Source organism: Gadus morhua, chromosome 7 (assembly GCF_902167405.1).
Source record: "Gadus morhua chromosome 7, gadMor3.0, whole genome shotgun sequence".
NCBI classification, from domain to species: Eukaryota; Metazoa; Chordata; class Actinopteri; order Gadiformes; family Gadidae; genus Gadus; species Gadus morhua.
Genome location: NC_044054.1, coordinates 11,178,424 through 11,200,923, shown reverse-complemented (window position 1 = coordinate 11,200,923; position 22,500 = coordinate 11,178,424). Strand labels below are relative to the sequence as shown.

The following is a 22,500-nucleotide window of genomic DNA, read 5'->3' as shown; positions in this document are numbered from 1 at the left end:
TATGTGTGCATGTGGGAAACCCCCCAAAATAACCTAGATCACGTGGAGCAACATCCTCGAATAAGATGGACAGCCATAAGCAAAGTAAGCAAGTGTGTGATTCTGTATGTGTGTATGTATGCATGTAAGTATGTATTTATATTTGTATGTGTGTGTATGTATGCATGTATATGTATGTATACGTAGGTATGTATGTTTGTGTGTGCATATGTGACTGTGTGTGTCTGATATGCCATGCATCCGGTAGTCACTTAAACATACACACTATACATTAAAAGATAGATTAAAGGCTGTTTTTAGCATAAGTCCTTTTGACGAACGATTTACCAGAATAGGAAGATGTACCTCTTCCTGTTTGCTTTTGTGCTCACTGCTGAGATATCAGCAGATCGAGACAGAGAGATAGAGACCCAGATAGAGAGTCAGAGACAGTGAACATAGCGTCCAGCTAAGGAAGACAATAAACAATTGAGCACTGCTCTACAACGCAGTCACCAATCAGCCACATGCACCAGGGGTTTAGGTAAAGGCGGGCAGAAAGTGAAGTGCCAAACGACCATGGTTCCAGCATCGGCTCTTGTATAATCCACGGGCCACGGCTCTGGAGTGGAGTAAGACTCCCGGAGGATGGAGTGGACAGGTGCGGGGAGGCAGAGATCCCCCCCCCCCCCCAACACACACACACACACACACACACACACACACACACACACACACACACACACACACACACACACACACACACACACACACACACACACACACACACATTAGAAAGAGATGTTGGCCACTTTGCAAAGAAAACCAGGACTGTGATGAACAGTGTGATATTGGTATAATACGGAGAGGGACCTGTGTGTGAGCCCATAAAAGAAACAACCCGCTAGGGGAAACAGGGGCGTAGCAGGAGCAAGCATGGATGAACACGCATGCATGAGGAACACGCATGTATGAGGGGGGGCCCCGGCGTGTACATAGGAGCACGGCCCCCGGAAGAACATGCAACATGTTACATGCATGTGTAAAGATTGAACATGAATAACACACTCCAAAATAGATCTCTTAGAAATACCCTCTTTGGGGACGGTCCATCTTCTATCACTCTCTCTCTCTCTGTCTCTCTGTCTCCCTGTCTCTCTGTCTCTCTCTCTCTCCTCTCTCTCTCTCTCTCTCTCTCTCTCTCTCTCTCTCTCTCTCTCCCCCCCCCCTCTCTCTCTCTCTCTCTCTCTCTCTCTCTCCCTCTCCCTCTCCCTCTCTCTCTCTCTCTCTCTCTCTCTCTCTCTGTCTCTCTCTCTCTCTCTCTCTCTCTCTCTCTCTCTCTCTCTCCCTCTCCCTCTCCCTCTCTCTCTCTCTCTCGCTCTCTCTCTCTCTCTCTCTCTCTCTCTCTCTCTCTCTCTCTCTCTCTCTCTCTCTCTCTCTCTCTCTCTCTCTCTCTCTCTCTCTCTTCTCTCTCTCTCTCTCTCTCTCTCTCTCTCTCTCGCTCTCTCTCTCCTCCACATGCCTGTTACGTTATCCTCGGTCAACGCGCTCATGGCTCATCGCGGCCGTCTTACCTTGTCCTCCTCTTCCTCCTCCTCCTCCTCCCCCCTGCCTGTTCAGCCCCCCCCCCCCCCCCCCCCCTCCGCTCTCTTTAATTAATACGTGTCTGACCTATTTAGTTGCCATGCATTATTAAAAGCCCAGCCCTTCGGTGACTGCACATCGCTCACACGTGCATCGCACTTCCTGTATCTGTGTTGACTAGCGATTCAACCTTAACTTTCCTGGCAGGGGGGGTGGGGGGCAAGAATTTTTGTCGTAATGAAGACATCTTAGTTGTGGACATTTCATTGTAATTTGGGAAACATAAATGCAGGAATGGGGGTACTCTTGAAAAAGAAAGTGTTGCTTGTGATGATGTTGCATAAGGTAGTTATTTTGGTAAAATCATCCAAAAATAATGTGGTGCTCCGTGGCAATTAAATGTCTTTGTGCGAAGGCGATGAATATCTGCCTGACTGTGTGTGTGTTCAAAGTGATTTCAGGAGGATGGAAAGAAGGAATTGGCTTGTATGGAGTTCCTCCACCAAAACAAACTGACAATCGAGTGACTACAACAGTAAACAACATCACAGGTTTCATAGACTGAGATCATCGGGGAAGACAAACAGATCACGACAGCAGCAGGGATCCCCAGCCTGCGCTGCTTGTAGCTGTCAGCGCAGCGCAGCCAATCGGAAACGGCTTTACATACATTTTGATGAGCAACATGTGCAAATATATAAAAATAGTACAGCCATTATTTCTCGCGTCGTGATTCCATTTTTTCCATGTCGTTGAGTCTGAATTAATGCAATTCTACTTTGCCTTAATTCACTTCTCAGGTAGTGAATTACATAATATCCCAATTGGCTTGGATCTCCCTTATTACAGTTTTTCTCGATTGTATGCACACAAAAAATGGAACTATGCACACAATTCTGAAAACCTGAAGCTCATGTATCAACTACAAGACTCCAGACTGCTAAACTCTAAGCACAATTCCACTGTTTTCACATTTTTGCTCAAATCTAAGGACAAATCTCATCATTTAGCACACTTGTTTCACCTGGATCACTAGCCTTCAAAACGCAACAACTAATTACTAGAGCTGTCAGTTAAACGCGTTATTAACGGCGTTAACGCAAACCAAATTTAACGGCGTTAAATTTTTTATCGCGCGATTAACGTAATTATTTTATAAAAAAAATATATATATTTTTTTTTTTTTTTTTTTTTCTTAAAACAAAGAAGCAGTAGCCTGACTGCTATGTTCAAATGACATTTGTTCACAGCAGTCGTTTAATTGCACTATAGGCTTTTTTTTTGTATCGTCCTGTTTTGATCAGTGTATATGCCAATGTTGTTATCAATAAAAAATCATTTGCACAAGGCAAGCCGATGCACTTCACCATGTTGATAAGAGAATTAAAATGAGAAGAATTATGGGACAAAAAAATCAAGGGATATTTAGCATAGAAAAATAATTTGCGATTAATCGCGATTAATTAGAGTTAACTATGACATTAATGCGATTAATCACGATTAAATATTTTAATCGCTTGACAGCTCTACTAATTACCAATAAGTCTAACTCACTTCTCACCTGTTCAAACTCATCTGGCAAAACACTTCAATCATGTGTCAGAGCATAAAAGAGGACTCGGTGAGCTCTACTGTGTTGTAGATAGGGTATTTTGGCCTGATCAGGATTGGAGGTGGGATACATACTGATTTTCATGTAGATCTGTTTCACCTCATTTATATATTTATTTTTTGTTGGCCTATGAAAAGCTTTTCATGCAGTCAGTTCAGCTGAACATTTTACTGTATTACAGTAAAAAAAAAGAATATTTGCTTTGTTACCTTTTTCTACTTGTACTTGCACTGATTTCATCATTACATCCCCTGAAAGACAGTCTAAACATTTCAGGGGATCATGTTACTTATCAGTGCAATTACTGTACTGTAATTTACCAAAATAGGTAACATTGGTGTGTTGTCAGAACATCAACCATAGGTGTACAGTATGACTCTGGGTAGCTGGGATTGTGAGTTTAGCCCAATGGAGCTCATTGGATTGACAAATATGCATTGTATCCTATTCTAATACGCTTGTGTCAATGAAATATTTATATGATATATTCACAGTATTGTATTACAATAGGGCAACAGTCTTTACACTATATGTACCACCTAATTGCAACTTTAAAAAATAAAGCTATTTCTAAACAATTGTATCTTACATATTAGAATATGTAACATGGCCTCATAAAGCCACAACATATGTAAATAGTATTTTGATGTTAGTGTTTTGAATTGATCATACCAGTGATCAATTAGTATATAATTGATGCTCTCTAAGAGATATTTATTTGATAGCTGTGTTTACTATTTGGTGGAAAAAAAAATTGAGAAGAATTTGTTTGGTTTTGACAAAATGATTAACTCTTCTCAGGTTTGTGTTTAGCGTTTTCAGAAATTGAGCTATAGTTTCAGAAAACGTGTTTAAACGATTGAAAAAAACTGTAATTGCCCCTCAAACTCGAACTACTGCAGAGGCAGAGAGATAGAGAGAGAGAAAGAGGGAGAGAGAGAGAGAGAGAGAGAGAGAGAGAGAGAGAGAGAGAGAGAGAGAGAGAGAGAGAGAGAGAGAGAGAGAGAGAGAGAGAGAGAGGGAGAGAGAGAGGGAGGGAGGGAGAGAGAGAGAGAGAGAGAGAGAGAGAGAGAGAGAGAGAGAGAGAGAGAGAGAGAGAGAGAGAGAGAGAGAGAGTTTTAAGAGAGAGAGAGAGTTAAACCTCATGTTTAAAACATCAGAGGTACACCAGAGGATATGCACTAAACAGTGTGCACGGCCGAGGAACGGGGAGCATTTAATGCAGGAAGAATAAAGTAAGAGGTGAGCCTGGGCTTGTGGCATCTTTATTTATTCATTTATTTTTGATCAGTTTGTGTCAAAGGAATTCAAACCATAGCAAGCTGTGGTTGGATGTCAGTGGGTTCAACAACACAATATCTCTGTGATGGGATCGTCAGAACCTTGTTTTATGCATTCTAAAGTTGGTGACAAAACGTTGGAAAGCTCAAATGATGAATGAAATTGAAATTGAAATGAAATTGCCCCTGATAGTATGACAAGAGATAGAAGTCACCTGAATCTGGAGAACACATCTCCCAGCTGGCAAAAGGGACCTTACACACAGCCTGGTGAAATAATGTCTCAATTTATTTATTTGAATGGGCTTTATGGATGACCATAAAAGCGCAGCTCAGAAAACCTTGCTACTGATGTCCATTTCCAGAAATTAAGTTCTGTCTAATTTAGACTATAAGAGTACAACATATTGTCTGAGAGAGGAGTAGTCTGGGGCTTTCCATCAGGCACTAGATAGTCCCTATAGTCACTGAAGAGTCATAAAAAATAATGAGACTCTCAACGTATAAAAATAGTTTTTCATTAAAAAATGTTTACAATCATGCAAAATGAGCCCATACTCATATGTTGTAATACAGCTAAAATTGGAGCTCTCCTAGCTCTAAGTACCTCACGGACAACTCATCACCCAAGCCGTTGTGCACTGAACACAGCAGGGGAAGTGAGTTAGATCATACGCACGCTGTACCATAACACGCCTCCTCCCACCACTACAAGCGTTGATCTTCGGGAATGCAATGGATCTGCTTTGTGCCCATAAAAACCAAAACAGCTGCAGTTCATACAACGTAGGCAATACCTGGTGGCACGGGGGGCACGTGATCAGTTCCTCAACAGTGCACAGTACAGTAATAAAGATAAAGAACACGGCAAATCCAAAAACAACTCCCTGCCTCATCCTCACTCCGCTCCATACAGCGGCGGAGGAGGCCGGCACTATTCAAAATGTGCCTCAGATGAATCTTTGATAGCACACGGTTCAAAGATCCTTTAATCTCATTCCTTGGCATCCAATTAAAAGGAAAATGGCCTCCACATGTTGCCGCCCCCTGTGAGCGTGGCCTAGCACGGAAAGGGGAGGACGTTTGGGACTTCACAAGCCGGCATGTGTAATTAAAGTTCAAGCAACCGACCGAAACAAGTCAACCTTTTCAGCGTACGTAAGATCCCGAGAGGACCTAGCCTCTTGGTTTTCTGCATTAGGACGCTGATGGAGCCTGGGAGGGAGTGGGAGAGGGAAGGAAGACTGGCTCCACACGACTCGGACCACTGGGGCAAAACCTACAACCATTACATGGCTGTAGTTTAATGGTCTCAAAGGTTATTGACAGTGTGGTCAGAAAGACTTTGTGTGGCTGTGCGTGTTTGCATTTGTGTGGATGCGCCTGTGTATGCGTGTGTATGTGTGTGTGTTTGCGTGTGTGCGTTTGTTGTTGTTTTTCCAATTTTTCAGGAGCCTGTATAAGAGACAATCTGTTTCGTTTTCTAGCTACTGTGTAAACAGCGTGTCAACAAAGGGATGCACACAATAACAACAGCTGTAACGCATGGTCTACACCTGTACCTACTGTCAACGTCCATTGTGACAAAATCTAGATCCACGTTTTGCATGCCAAACTCTGGACCATCTATTTGCATCTCATAATTAACGAACCATAGCATAATCAAAGATTGTGAATCACTGAACGAGTGGAAGCCATGGGCCGCCCTGCCTCTCACTACGGGGGTCGGTTATGATTACACAGACGGAGCTCCAGCTTACAGACACAGAATAACAGGCTTCCAAACGCGCCTTTCCACCTCCATTATCCTCCATTAGCAGTCTAGTCACTGGGCTCATTGCATACTCGCCTACTCTGTGAACACTATACTGTCACAGGCTGGCCAGCTTCAGTAACTGTCCGTAAAGTTCCACCAATGTATCGGTTTACCTTTCCTGTACAACCCGGCTCCAAGGACGGAAGCAACTCACCCAAAGAGTTCATCGTCTGTTAACGACCTTGGTGAATTTGGAACAAGATGTGGCATGCAACGCTAAATATTGTCTGTTGTCAGCAAGGCTGGAACAATTGTTCCATCGTTAGTGCTAATGAATTATATAAATTGTTCGGAGTGTATGGATAGTATATCTTGGAGGCGTCATTCAGATGAATACTTTTTTTAATATCCCATTTTCACCTTCCCCTGCTTCAAAAGTACGTTCCTGCACTGTAAGTACGTTTACATTTACATTTAGGGCATTTTGCAGACGCTTTTATCCAAAGCGACCTACGATTCGGGGTCAGCGAATTAACTTTCGTCTCAAAAAAAGATGAGTGCAAAAGCCTGATAGATAATTGAAAGTCTTGGTTGTTAAATTGTATTTCACATGATTTTATTTATCAATTGGACCTGCCACGTTAGATTAAACGGCATCACGTCATCCGCTGGCTGACGTCCAGGGCTGTGACGCTCTCCTGTGCGGCGCGAGCCCCCCGGGTGACACTGGAGAGGAGCCAGGAGATGAGTGACGGGAGGGAGCTCAGCCCAACGCCACGGAGAAACGCAGCGAGGAATGGAACAGAAGAACGAGAGAGGGCAGATGGGGGATATGAAGGAGGCCAGAGACACCAAGGGAGCGGCAGGCAATCTCTCCTTCCTTCTTTCCATCCGTAGCTTTGTAACACTTCCACCTCAAAGGCAGCAGACCATATCTTCACAATCAGTAGAAGCACCACCAGCTACTTTCCATGTGGTTTATGCCTGCTTTCTCTCTCTCTCTCTCTCTCTCTCTCTCTCTCTCTCTCTCTCCCTCTCCCTCTCCCTTTCTCTCTTTCAATCTTTCTCAATCTCTATCTCCCTTCGGGTCTTGCAGGGCACAGATAGAATACACCATAGTGTTTCCAAAGCTCGAACCCACTTTCAGATGTTCCACTTGACATGGATACCACACATGCAGTGTTTTGTTCAGATGCAGTTTCTCACACCTGCACATAAAGACACATATGTCATGTTTCTTGGGTACACCGCACACACAGAGTTCCCTACTAAGCATGCCCTGTATGTGTGCATCTCTTTCTCACTCTCTCTTGCTCTCTCCTTCCCACCCGTTCCTCTAGTGAAAGCCTGATGTTTTAAACGAGCGCAATGTAGTCTAAAGTATGAGACAAGCGAGCGCAGCATTAAGCGGTAACAAGCTGGGCGGCCATTTTAACAGAACAACTGTCAGGTTCCCCCAATTAGGTTTGATGAAGGTGCTTTTTGTTACCGTTCCTCCCACTGGTGTGATCCACAATAGCGGGCAGACGGGGAAAACAACGTATGATCATGTCCACTAGAAGGTCAAGCTCATTAGGCTGTTGAGAACATAGGGCTGTCTTCCCTTGCACAACCCTACTGCTGAATGAGCCTTGCTCCTCCCTGAAGCATGTGGCTACATGTTTGCTGTCATAGAGATGAGGCAATACAAGGGTCATAAAGGTACTGAAGGAGTCCACGGGACCCGAGAGATGTGTGCACTGGAAACTAAAACATCGCTTTGCATCACTCAAAACCAAAAATGTTGCAACCAACATCGCATCACCTGCTGGTTGAAACTGCTTTAGACGTCATGTTTGCACCAACAAAAATCGTTGGAATTGCCAAAAAACAAAACAATTCACAATAGGACGTAAATACTCACCTAACGAAGAAATGCAGATTTTCATCTCTTTTCGTCACTCAAAACCAAAACACTGCATCCAACATTGCATCACTACCCAATTTACCACACCTGTGACCAACGCTTAAAGGGTGTTTGCCCATAATAACATTATATAACAGTTTCATGTTGAATTATGCCAGTTTCCGCCAGAGTAAGAACATGTATATATTTACCATTTATACCATGAATCACGTTTAAATACGTTGTAAGCTGGTGCACAGTATATTTTGTGAGGTGACAAAGGGTAAATAGTTGAGTATAACGGATAAGCCTCTACGGTCTTGATCATTATAATAATCATTTTGAGTATTGTTGTACAGCAATGATAATAATAATTATAATAATAATAATGAGATGGACTCAAAGACTCACTCTGAGTCATGGTCCCTGACTCATGATATGGAGATCGAACGATATTTGCCGTTCTCAGATTGCATTCTTAGAAAACGCACGATGCCTAGTGGTGACCCAAAAAACAAAAAGGTAGACCAATAAGATCAAGTACATAATGGTGGTTGTCATTGGTTTGTGTTGAACGCATAAAAGGCCCTAGTACATTTACACAATATATTTGTTGGTAGCAGACTATGCTTTAATCCAAAGAAATGTACAAGTGACGCTGAGAACGAGCTCAAACTCGGCCACGGACCTGATGAACATGGAAATTGTGCGTTCAAAATACTATATTTGCTATTGTTTTCGATCAAAAAAAATTATAATCATTGGCATGCCTACTTCATGGAGGGAAGCGGTACTCATTAAGGCCGTCATTAACGGTGATTAAGGCGAAATAATCAGCAATGAATATCAGTGTGTGACAGAAGTACTCACAGCTCTCGATCTCCAGGGTGCAGTTCTGCTCGTCCAGGGGGTATCTCCTCAGGTCCATCATGCAAGCAGCAGTGGTTGTGATCCTTCGAGGAACACACAAAAACAATGAGTGCTTTCTGTTAATGACGCCATTCATATTGAGGCAACAGAAAAAAAATACAGATTCAAAATTTGAATCGTATGAGATTATATTAGAGTATTATGCAAAGAAAATATGCAATAATGATATATAACAGTCGTGATAAAATAACGAATAGAACAGTGATTACTATCATAATGTGTCGTCATTGTTATTCAAATATGGTGACATTATCATTGTATAGTGATGATCCGTTTTGCATCTGTGTTATGTGTTATTACCAACAAAATTACTACTTATATAGACCTTTACTTGCATATGGAAACCTCCATATTTCTAGTGGCTTAGACATAAGAGGTCCCCATAGTAACTCCTAAGCCTGGGGCTATGGTCCAATAATGACTCATAATCCCTGTATGGTGGAGGACGTGCAGCTGCATAATAGCATTTGCTTTTTATAGCCATGTTAAGAGTGCCCTCTTTAATGCCCTGCCTCCATACCATGTCATCGAATATAGATAAAGTTAACAGCAGGAGGGGGGAACTATCAGAGAGAGAGAGAGAGAGAGAGAGAGAGAGAGAGAGAGAGAGAGAGAGAGAGAGAGAGAGAGAGAGAGAGAGAGAGAGAGAGAGAGAGAGAAAGAGAGAGAGAGAGAGAGAGAGAGAGAGAGAGAGAGAGAGAGAGCTGCTGATAGAGAGAGTATTGGTGGGAATTGTCAATGGCTGATATTATATGTCCAGTTAATAGTCATCGCAATTTCAGAGCACTCCCGAGGCATATAAAAGACCCATTCACAAACAATGTAGGGTAGTCGTCAAAATGATTGATGGTAAAAAAAAAAAAGAAGTTCAAATTCAGTCTTGTAGGATCAGCATCACCATCATGAGAGTGCTGATGATCACCCACAGGCCATCAGAGGAGGGGTAATACAGCAGGCCTTACGAGACTACATAGCAGCTCATTGCATGTAGCCATTCAGCCGACCACGCTCTTATCCAAAGCTACTTACTGGTGAGGCTTACAACCATCAGAGCAGACGATACAAAAACAGTGATAGTGTTGCACGACCTAGTTAGAAAAACACGAGTGAACAGAGAGCAGAGTAGCCATAGGAATCCGAGAGATGGTGGTGGTGGTGGTGGTGGGTAGGGGTGGTGGTGATGGTGGTGGTGGTGGTGGTGATGGTGGTGGTGATGGTGGTGGTGGTGGTGATGGTGGTGGTGGTGGTGGTGGTGGTGGTGGTGGTGGTGGTGGTGGTGGTGGTGGTGGTGATAGTGGTGGGTGGGGGCTGGTGATTATGTGGCTGAACTGGTACCAGTTGCAGCATTGTCTGAATAATGCCGCTTAGGGTTTGCGGACACATGATGTGGAGGTGAATCATAGCACTATACATGAAGTGCAAAACAAAACAATCTGCGGGACATGTTTCAATGTTTTATGATAGCGGTGGGACGTTAACAATACCCTTGGTGAGCTACAGGTCTATAAAGATTGGTGTCGCTCAACCAACCCATGAGTCAGAGAGGTGTTATTAAAGATTTGGTTCAGCTCTGCTATCTCTCTTGGTTTACATCTCAAAGCGGTCACGATCTTAATAGGCATGTGGTTTTTGCCAAAGAGAAGTGCTGTAAACGACACTCGTTGGGCAAAACGTGTGGAGCGGTGGAACACAGCAGTAAACAGCACAACAAAGCAGCGAGTGTAGAAGTTAAGCAGTTGAGTAGGAGTGACACAAATACGACAATGGGGGAAAGAAAGAAAAACAAATGGCAGCGATTCAGAACATAAAAGGGTGTGTGTGTGTGTGTGTGGGTGGAAGGGTGGGTTGTACGGTTAAAAGCAACACAAAAAAAGATGCAGACAGGTTCTTTGAACCTGAGAGGTTTCTCGGGGGCTTTTCAGCTCTCTCTCACTCACTCTCTCTCTCTCTCTCTCTCTCTCTCTCTCTCTCTCTCTCTCTCTCTCTCTCTCTCTCTCTCTCTCTCTCTCTCTCTCTCTCTCTCTCTCTCCCTCTCTCTCTCTCTCTGTCTCTCTCCCCCTCTCTCTCTCTCTCTCTCTCTCTCTCTCTCTCTCTCTCTCTCTCTCTCTCTCTCTCTCTCTCTCTGCCCCTTCCCCTTCCCCTTGTCAGCGTTTATTTCTCCTGATGTGTGTTGGCTGCAGGTGATTCAGCTTTTCTGACTTCCAAGTGTTTAATCAACAAGAAAATTGCCAGTTACTTGCTGGCCACTTCCTGGTGTCCGTGTCAACATGAAGTCACCAGAGCGTTGCCTCACAGCCAGACCTCTGGGCGCCTAGTCCAACGTGACTGGGGTTCAGAAAGGTAAGTCATCAAAGGCACTGAACTGTCTGCGTATGCATGTATGTATGTATGTATGTATGTATGTATGTATGTATGTATGTATGTATGTATGTATGTATGTATGTATGTATGTATGTATGTATGTATGTATGTATGTGTGTGTGCTTGTGTGTGTGTGTATGTATGTATGTGTGTGTGTGTGTGTGTGTGTGTGTGTGTGTGTGTGTGTGTGTGTGTGTATGTGTGTGTGTGTGTGTGTGTGTGTGTGTGTGTTTGTGTGTTTGTGTGTGTGTGTATGTATGCACTGGTGACCAGAGTAAACACATTCTTTACTCAAGTAAAATTACAAATACTTGTGTACTAAAATACTGATAAAGTACTGATTTAATTTCTTTACGGAAGTAAGTGTAAAAGTACAGGCTATAAAATGTACAACAATAAGTAAAGAAAAAAAGAAAGTAGTCCTCTGGCATTTAAAACGGCTATTTCCGTGCAAAGCTAACTGAACCTCAACTCATATTACATTAAAATAAGAAACTTATTGTCACCCATTCAAACTTCAAATAAAATAAACAATATATTGACAATGATGAACTTTAACTTTGCTTAAATGTGCAAATCAGTTTTCGATGCTAGCAACAAAACTCAAACCCCAATTATCAAAACGAGAACACACTTCAGAACTCATTCAGCCTCAAACTCTTTTGTTAGAAATTCCCTCATCTCTTCAGGACTATCAAAATCTTTTTAGGTTGGCACAACACACAACGCATTTGCCAAGAATCATTCTTCATAGCCTTCATAGAAAGTTCTTAGAACTTCAAACACTTCTCTTGAATAAGGCCATGGATGGGGTCTTTCTGCTGCTCTGAATCGGCTCCTTCTGCAATGCCCGCTGGCTCACCTTCATCCATCCTCACTCGCTAGGATACTAACCCGCCCAAAGACGCCAATCCTCTGCACTGAAGTCTGCCTCTCGTCTCTGGCTTCTACATCTTTTTGTCATGATGTCTGTCATGTGTGCTATGCACCGATGGATACAGCAAAGGATTGTCTTTTCTATGTGTTAGTATCCGTACCATTCAGGGTGAGATCAGCCCTGATGCTTTGAAGGATGCAAGGATGTAAAATAAAAAATATGTTCATGATTCCCCCCAGATGCATTAAAATTAAAGTAACCTTTTTTGACAATGTAGAAAATATAAACATTTGTGTTCAAATGTAGCAAGTAGAGCACAACCAATAGAGGATTTTTAAGGCCGATACCAATGTGAATATTTGATGATTTAAAAAATCGGATATTCCGATATATTGGCCGAAAAAAAATAAATTCCAGAAACGTATGCAGATTTCCCTAACATTGGTTATTTGTAGTTATTTATGAGTCCTCACTAAAATAATGAGGTAATGCAGTTAAAAAATAAACGTTATTTTATTGTTTTATTGTCACAACAGAAAACTCGAAATTAAAATGTATTAAAGTTCTGATGAAAATACAAACTAAAGATATGAAACTCAAAGTCCTTTGAAAAAAAACACCCTAACCAAAACTATCGGCCGATACCGATAGTTTGGAAAAGGCCTAATATCGACCGATAATATCGCCCCGCCGATATATCGGTCGGGCTCTAGTAGCAAGTAAAATAAAAAATGGAAATCAGAAAAACAAAACAAATACTCAAGCAAAGTAGATTCCCAAAAACTGTTAGGTGCAGTAACAAAGTGCTAATACTTCGTACCTTCCCAACTCTGTATGTATGTGTGTGTACGTATGTGTGTGTGTGTGTGAGTTTGTGTGTGTGTGTGTGTGTGTGTGTGTGTGCGTGAGTGCGTGCGTGCGTGCGTGCGTGCGTGTGTGTGTGTGTGTGTGGGGGGGGGGGTGGGGGGGTGGGTGTCCATTTTCCTGGGTGTGTGCATGGATGCATGTCATGTGTGCATGCAAAGTTCTTGAGCTATTTGGGGTCAATGATCGTTTTGGTGCTTCTGAGTCTGTGCATAAGTGTGTTTGTGTGTGAGCGACAAGTGCTTGTTGGAGGTTTTGTTTATCTTTTTGAGGAGCTGCGATCACTTGGTCTGCTTGCGATTTTGTGGTGCCTGAGTGGACTAGTGTCACTGTACTGGTCTCCAGCCCCTTCTCTAATCTCCCTCTCTTGTCCTCTTCCCACATTCCAACCATGCAGAGCAGCATTCACAGACACACACACACACACACGCACGCACGCACACACACACACACACACACACACACACACACACACACACACTGCTCTCTTTGCTGCCTGATTACAGCCTAGGACCGGAGTCCGTGCCAAGCGAGGACCAGATGTCGGCGCTCACATTCTTGGTCCCCCTACATATTCAGAGCCACTGCTTATTATTCATTCACTGCTTTCGAGAATCCATGATCATCAGCAAGCTAGATCATCCTTAGCAAGAAAGAAATAGAAAAAAGCCCATAAAAGAAGAACCCTTTCATGTCAAAGCCACTGAACCTGCCGCCCGCCCCTCTGAGGAACAAAGCTCTGTCCGTCTATTAGACGTGTTTACCCTTTTTGAAGGTGCACTAGGCCCATGAGACAGTAGCGGACGCTCTTTTGTCGATATGCCATTTGTATGCATTTGCACTTGTTTATATATTTTTCCCTTTAGAAATGCCGCCATTAACCTGCTTTGAGCTGTCGTTTGGGGCAGATCTGAGAGAAACCCCTTTATAATTGGCAGATCCAATATTGTATGAAAACGCAGGAGTGGAATACGAAACAAACAAACCAAATGGAACTAGTTTCACACACATACCCACACACACGTGGTGGTTTGCCTTTTAGCGGTCCTAATGAATCCACAGGCTGAATTGGGAGCTCAATGGCAAAATGAATGAGTTTTTCTTTTTGAATATTCATCATGTGCATGTTTGCTCCGTGTCTGACGGTCCGTAATATCAGAGTCTATGGGAGCAGCAGATCCAATTACGTGTCCTACTTCAATAAAAGATGAACCTCCATACGTTGCATTGTTTGGCTACGGGTTCAGAGTAGAGGTAATTTAGATTCGATAAAGAGATTGGTTGAGAATATAAATGGAGGAAAATGTTTGGTACACATTATGGAAAGAAACGCTAATAGAAAATGTGTGACTCGGACACACAGAGCTCTGCCGAGGCTAGCAGCACTAAGGTGCCCTTCAGAGGTGTGTCAGAACTATGAGTGGGCAGGGCCTGGGTGGACAGGAGAACCTTTAACCTGAGTGGGCGTAGCATGGATGGACAGGGGTCAACCTCCCCATGACCATTCTTCCATGAGATATGGTGCAGAACCCTCCGAAGGACAGATTTTTTTGAATAATCAGGTTCAAAGTCAGACCGTCAAAAGACACAAAAATGCAAAAAACCCAGCAACACTTGTTTCATCTTCTTCCTCAAAAGATCTGCATCATCAGGATTGTAACACATCACCTGTTCCCTGACGGAATGCTTTCTTTGTCAATCGGTGTGAAAGTTATCCAGCGGATTCTTGGTCAGTGATCCAAATTTTGTGCAAATCCGTGCATTAGACTTTCAGATCCAACACGTGCATTAGACTTTCAGAACCAACACAGTAACGGAGGCAATGAACGCACAACATCAACTTTATGAAACATGTTCTGACATTTATCAGAGGAAAGCAATCAAACACATACAGGACATCCGTGCCCTGATACAGGTTACTGTCCATATATCGATATTTTGAGGGGCTGCAACCCTCCAAAATCTATGTTCAGCCCTAGGCAATATTACTGTGTCCCTTTTTGCCAAATTCTGTATGTTGAAAAGATATATTATAGCATAACTTTGCTATTGTACATTATATTTTGGACAGCGAAGCAATAAGAAGGGGCCATAACTCATAAGCAACCTTTTCTACTTCATCCTTCTTCATGCATCAGACCCAAGCAGCTGGCAGGTTACGAGAAGTCCCCATAAATTCCCTGCACACACACACAAACACGTGCAGATGCACACAAACACACACACACACACACACACACACACACACACACACACACACACACACACACACACACACACACACACACACACACACACACACACAAACACACACACACACACACATAAACAGATACACAAGGCCCTCAGTGTAGGGTTCGATATATAGAACAGGGAATGTTTTCTTTTTTAAATATAAAATAGATAGCCCAAAAACGTTTTTACTATGTCAACATCATAGTCATTGGATATGCACGAATATGCATGGGAATATATGGATTATTATTATTTATGTCCTTACTTTGCAAGCCTTGATCATTTCCTTACATAATATTGAGCATTTTCTCATATATTGAACTTTAAACGGGTCTGGGGGACACATTCAAAAACACTCATTCCCAATTGTTACAGCTTTTGTCAAGCACATATTGGGTTTGCACCTTGGCACCGGACAATCCATCATGCATGATCAAAACTCTCACATTGGGACATTCAAAAGTCAGATTGCACTTTGAAGTCTGCACTGTAAGTTGCTTTCAATAATAACATAAAAATAGCATTAGTACCATTTCAAGAGGTAACAGAACACCTAGCAGTGGACGGCTAAATAATCAAAACATGAAAGCAAAACATGAAAGGAGAACATAAAAGCCAAACATTTGTAGAGATTTAAATACAAATTAGGTTCTGAAAGCAATGAGATACAATCTTTGACACAGACACATAAAAACATGGCAAATTAATTTGGTGAGAGATGTGCTTTGTGAACTACTACATAATTGCCCACATTTTATAAATCCAAGACCTTTCTCTTGTTTTTGCTCCAAAAAACATGACTTACTGCCTTAGGGTCCAATTACCATTATTTTATATGGATGAGAAGGCAGCAACAGGTTCAAAAAAGCCAGAATCCTTTTCTTTAGAAGTATCTTACAGCAACCTTTTTTTCTTGCTCACTTCAATGTAGCTCTTGACAGCTGTAAGACAGGTGTAAGCTCCCATCCCGAACGAAAAATAATGAAATGATAACGGCAAGGGCCGGTATTTAACGTCAAAGGTATAAGGATATAATTGCAAAGAGTAAACCTGGCCGACAATGACCCATTCATCTTTCTCTTTGGTTTGATTGTCGTTTCTTTTGTTCTTAGGTTTCTCTGGTCATTTCCCCATCCTACCTTGTTCAGCGTTGGAATTACAAATGTATTTGTAGTCATGCAGCTGCTTCATTACCATTTGACCTAGTAGCGCTGCACCTGCCGTAGTTTGGATTGAAATGTGCCCCTGTTCTACCTGTCCTCTTGTGTACTCTGTGCAGTGCCATCCACCGCGTCAACATGTGAATGGCCATCGAGAACCGACACTTCTGAAGAGGATGTAACCTTCACCCGTTTTATCTTGCCTACCTCCTTGACCGCTTGTTTCTCTTCCTTACCCCCCCCCCCCCCCCCCCCCGACCAGAACTACACACAGATGAGCACACATTATGGCCGTTAAGTTGTGATGGTTTTCAATAACCTTTTTTATGGAGTTGTATCTGGGAGGGGTGGGGGGGGGGGGGGGGGGGGCATTAGAAGTACAAGAATGAACTAATGAGACACCGTGGCCCTGTTCCTGGAGAACTGCTCCGTCATCAGCTCTGAACACAAAGACCACCACCGGAGGACATCATCCAACCAGCATACATCGTCGTGCCGCCACTTCTATGATCTGATGGATTTCCCATCAAAAGCCAGTATCTGCGTGTGACTAAGTGCTGGGGTGATCAGTATATCGATGCTTAAGGATGTGATTTGCGATGGCTGTGTTACTTAAGAGGACTTGGCGGTCTTACAAATCTCCCTCTAAAATCTGTCTAGACGAGACATCAATTGTGTGGATAATGTTAATAATACTCGAGTTTCTCGGCTATAGCGCCAGAGCATCTTATGCAATAATAGCATTTTTTTCTTTTTAACAGTGAATTTCCTACAAAGGCGTTTGAACAGTTTGGCAAGTGTGCCATTTAGTTGCTTAACTTCAGCCTTGTGTTTCTTCTTTTTAATTGTTATAATTTAATTTGCTGCTTTTGACTTTCTTTGTAATTTGCAACTTATTGTGTGTCCTGAACCATCTATCGTTTGGCTACCTCAAATGATCCACACAGCATGCCATCGACCGAATTATCTTGATTCGTAAAAGCAACACACACACACAAACACAGACACACACCCACCCGCCATCACCTTCAAATCTTAAGAATGTACTGACTTCAACTCTCACCTCAACCCTAACAACTGCACAACCGTGGTGGCACACGGTCCAAATAACAGCACGCTACGGATAGAAACGGTGCAGGCCGGAGCCAAAACCAGACACACATGCTTGCTCTCCCCCAGTGCGGTTTCCCCCCCATGGCAGCGCACATGGCGGGCAGCGGCCCCTACATGTGTCTGATTAGGATCGTGTGAGCCGACAGAAGGCACAGTGGGTCGACGGGAGATAGCCATCTCACCTCAGGCCGTACAGCACCGTGCCGTCGGGGTGCAGGCGGATCATTCGGTTCTTCACCGTGACGCCGTGCACAAAGGACTTCTTGTCGTTGAGGAAGTAGGTGTCGGGCACCCAGAGCTGGTCGGCCACGCGGTTATCTAGGGTCAGGTTGAGGGGGATCTCCGAGTAGGACAGCCGCTTGTCCCGCCACGCCTGCTGGAAGTACATGGTCAGCGTGTAGTCCTGAGAGAGGGGGGAGAGAGAATACATGAGACCCAAGGAGAGGGAAGCACATGAAGTAACGGGAAGAACGGAAGAGAGGAGGAGAAGCAGGGATAGAAGCAAGGAAACGAGGGGAGGAGAATTAGACATGATAGGGAAGGGAGGAACAGAGGTAGGGAGGAAGGGAGGATTGGAAATGATAAGGGAAGGAGGACGAATTTGAAATTAAAAGGGAGGGAGGGCGGAAGGGACTATTAGAAATGATAAGGGAGGGATGGAGGAAGGAAGGAAGGAAGGAAGGAAGGAAGGAAGGAAGGAAGGAAGGAAGGAAGGAAGGGAGGGAGGGAGGGAGGGAGGGAGAAAGGAAGGGAGGGAGGGAGGGAGGGAGGGAGGGAGGGAGGGAGAAAGGAAGGAAGGAAGGAAGGAAGGAAGGAAGGAAGGAAGGAAGGAAGGAAGGAAGGGAGGGAGGGAGGGAGGGAGGGAGGGAGAAAGGAAGGAAGGGAGGGAGGGAAGGAGGGAGGGAGGGAGGGAGAAAGGAAGGAAGGAAGGAAGGAAGGAAGGAAGGAAGGAAGGAAGGAAAGAAGGAAGGAAGGAAGGAAGGAAGGAAGGAAGGAAGGAAGGAAGGAAGGAAGGTAGGAAGGAAGGAAGGAAGGAAAGATATAAAATAGAAGGAAGAAAGAGGAAGTTGAAAGACAGAAATAGAGCTGAGAGAATGCAGGTTAAAATAGGACCCAAACAGATTCCAAGGGGACTTCAGCGTGATGTCATTGTTTTAAGGTTAGACAAGACAATACTTCAATATTGGATGAAGTTGACATAAAACCAGGCAAAGGGCCGCTTTCCTCTGTGTAACCCGTGTGAACGTCTGCCTACAGCTAGGTTGGGGTGTGTATTTGCGCGTCTGCATGTCTGCATGCAAAACATGAGGACATTAAGAGAGCGTACAATAGATCAATAGATGGAGAATTCAGGCTCAGAGAGCGGTGAAGGCCCTCTTAATGCGCCGTGGACTGTGCGTCACCAAGCTTGCGGAAGCACAATTGTTTTATTTATGAACCCCATCCTGTTAATCATAAATAAATATACACATTTTGCCACAGTAGTATATTATTTATACGAGTCGCTTCAAAGGTTGCTATAATAGTGTCGTTTAAAGGATTACATCTCGGTGATACTAGGGGAAGCCAGCGTCTGGTTTTGACCGTACAGCTTCTTAAAGTAGAGCATATACGTTTGTTGCACACAGTTCAATAAACTCGCTGTCTAAGCCGACTGTGATTGGCATATTCTCCTCCTCACAACTGAGAGGCTGAACAGACACTTTTGACTTTGTTTGTCTGCTTGGCATGCCCCAGTGCACCCTGGGAGCTGGCTGTTTTGAGATGTTGACGTGAGTGTAGTTCCCGCAGAAAGATAATGTTTTTTTTGCAATCCGGCACAACCCTTGTTTTCCTTTTTCTGTCATGTAAGTACTTACATGTACTTACATGGTTTGTTCTTGAATTGAGAAGCTGACACACACAGATCTCTGTCAAAATAAATAACAACAAGCATTCCCCAAACCAGGGAGGGAAAAGTAAGAATGTCATAAAAAAAAAATCAAAAACGCAGTGGGGATAATTTGGCTCTTCTTTATATTACTGTGCGCCAATCCACTCCCAATTTCATTGCAGCAAGGGGGACATCTTGCTGTTCTAGTACTCAGCCACAGGTGTTGTTTTTTCTCCGTGTTACATATTGCAGATTTATATGCTATTTAATTTAGATGGTGGTTTCAATGAGGCCACTTCAAGAGAGTGCTTTGTCCGCGGATAATACCGGAAGACTTTACTCTGAGTGTTATTTAACGCAGGGCACAATTCTGAGCGTGTGTGTGCAATGGATGTCACAAATGATGCAAATACTCATTGTAACCAATCAACACAATGTGATTTGGGCAACGATTTGGACACACTCGGAGCAAGCGTCATCGTTAGAGTTAACGAGCAACTTTAAATTCACCTGCTGCTGTTATTAGTTTGGAACAGAAACATGTGCGTTGTCGAGCCTTAACGGCACGTCATTCGAGAGAACATTTTGATATACTACCCCCAAATAGCCACGTCTTAAAAGGAAAATTATCCATTGCTTTAGAAAATCACATAGAAACAAATATTTAGCTAAAACGGGGACGATATGTCTGTCACTTTGGATCCATTCCTAGGGAGTGGCGCGCGCGCACGCATGCAAATACACACACACACACACACACACACACACACACACACACACACACACACACACACACACACACACACACACACACACACACACACACACCAAAACTCTATATATGATTACAAACACCACTCGTTACGCGTGATCATCCTTCTCTTTGGCCACGACGATAGCTTGGTGGAAGCAGAAGCATCTGGGACACTTTCTCTCCATGACAGCCAGAGACTACAACGGTGTCTCGGTGGCTCTCTACACGTGCAGTTCCCCCCCCCAGCGACCCGCCCCTTCACAAGGCTTTGGCGCGCCATACTCTGCTCGGCGATTACGCAAGGAGAGCGCTCTCGCTGCAGCCTCCTTCTGGTCCGCCCGGCGCCCAGACACGTGCAGCAGCAGCAGCAGCACACAAGGGACACCGCACAGCGCTGTACAGTTCTCCGTTTCTTCTCGCTCCTTTTCTTCTTCCAAATCTATCCCTGCTCCGCTCATCAATGCACACCATGAATCAGCCGAGGATTTACTGTGATGTATTAAATATCAGTGCGCTTCTGTACTCACTCGCTCTCTCTCGTTCTCCGCTCTCTTTTTCACTCACAGCTACGCACCCACACTCGCACAGTCACACATACGCATACATGCACACGCCCACACTCCCACGTTCGCATAGGCACAAACACACACACGCGTGCACAGGCACACACACACACACGCACACACACACACACACACACACACACACAACACACACACACACACACACACACACACACACACACACACACACACACACACACACAATCACTCCCTCTGGCCTCTCTCACTGGCATGCACAAATCCAATGTCTATCTATCGCTCCGCGAAAGCCAGAGAGTCCACCGAGACCGCCACGTCTTAGATAACTCTGGGGCTGTCACTGCATATTACATCCCTTTAACAATCCCAACAACATGGGATTACCCAAGGAAATACCAGAAAATATATATAATAAATATAGATATACTGTATGTGTGGCCCTGCCTTTTGTATGCTTGATTCTCCACTACTGTACTGGGCAAATATCTCGTTGTTTATTGTGTGTGTGTGTGTGTGTGTGTGTGTGTGTGCGTGTGCGCGTGCGTGTGCGTGTGTGTGTGTGTGTGTGTGTGTGTGTGTGTGTGTGTGTGTGTGTGCATGTGTATATGTGTTTGTGTCTGTGTGTGCGTTGAGAGACTCCGGTGTGGACGGCAGGGTTCTGAAGAGGGTGAAAATAAAAGCCAACATAATTTTCAACCCAAGAGCACTTCAGCAGCAGGCGTTGCGAGTCGCTGTTTCCAGAGAGACAGAGACATGAGGCTGTTCGGGTTTGCGTTGCAGCAGACGAGTCGGACTGTTCTTGTGTTGGTACATAGAGTTGTTATACATATATATTTAGATGTTCTGCAATGAAACCGCCTTCACATGATGTATATTTATCTGGATGCTCCAGAAAAGCATCAGGCAAAAATATGGCAATTTTTTCTTGTTGAGCTCAATAACTTAAATGGATTTTACGACTCTCTTTATTCTGTCTTTTAAATTCAATTTATTTTGGGGTTTTGCTGTATTTAGTTTTAGCACATTTGCGTTTTACCAATAAAGTTTGATTGAATGATTGACTGATTAAAGAAGAGTAGCATGATGGGCCTCCTTTATATTTAGAACCGATACACTAGTTGGCCCTGATGGTGGCGCTCTAACCAGCTTAGCCACCGGACAACAGGAGCCCACTCTTCCTCATGATCCCCCCCCCATAGTCCCTCACACTCACACTAATGAGCCTTCATCCAACTCACCACCACCGCTCTCGCCATTGTGCAACGTGTAATCACACTGTTAACCTTTTTTTATGTTGTATATAGACGTTGGCAGCAGCTGTCATGACGTTTGAAAAATCTGGACGTTTAAACTGCGCAGTGAGCAGTAAAGGGCGACAGCAGGGAGCTGATGATTTGTTTCGCAGGACGATTGTTTTCGTTTAAGATCCTCCTGTGTGCCTGTCTGGCGTTGGAGGGTTAGCTACTTGGATATGTGCTCTGCATTATCCTTTCGGGGACAGATTCCCAACGTGCACAGCTGCCGCCAATTTAACGAGGAGGAAAATATATGAGCATGACCCCAATACCTTGCTAGCTAATGCTACCTTCTTAAACCACTTCATATCCCCGCAATGTTATTTAGCTCCTCTCGCTCTCTGTCTCTATGTCTCTCCCTCTCTCTCTCTCTCTCTCTCTCTCTCTCTCGTCTCTCTCT

General features: G+C 43.8%; 1 protein-coding gene across 2 annotated transcripts in view; it reads right to left on the bottom strand.

Annotated features, from left to right (window-relative positions):
• The window catches only part of gabrb2b (gamma-aminobutyric acid type A receptor subunit beta2b), a 54,462-nt gene that overhangs the window by 12,971 nt on the left and 18,991 nt on the right, over positions 1–22,500 (bottom strand). For both annotated transcript variants that reach the window (XM_030361682.1, XM_030361681.1), the window contains exons 4-5: positions 17,819–18,039; positions 8,967–9,049 (exon numbers count right to left, since the gene is read on the bottom strand). In XM_030361682.1, coding sequence (XP_030217542.1) covers positions 8,967–9,049; positions 17,819–18,039 — 304 coding nt within the window. The remainder of the gene's footprint in view (positions 1–8,966; positions 9,050–17,818; positions 18,040–22,500) is intronic.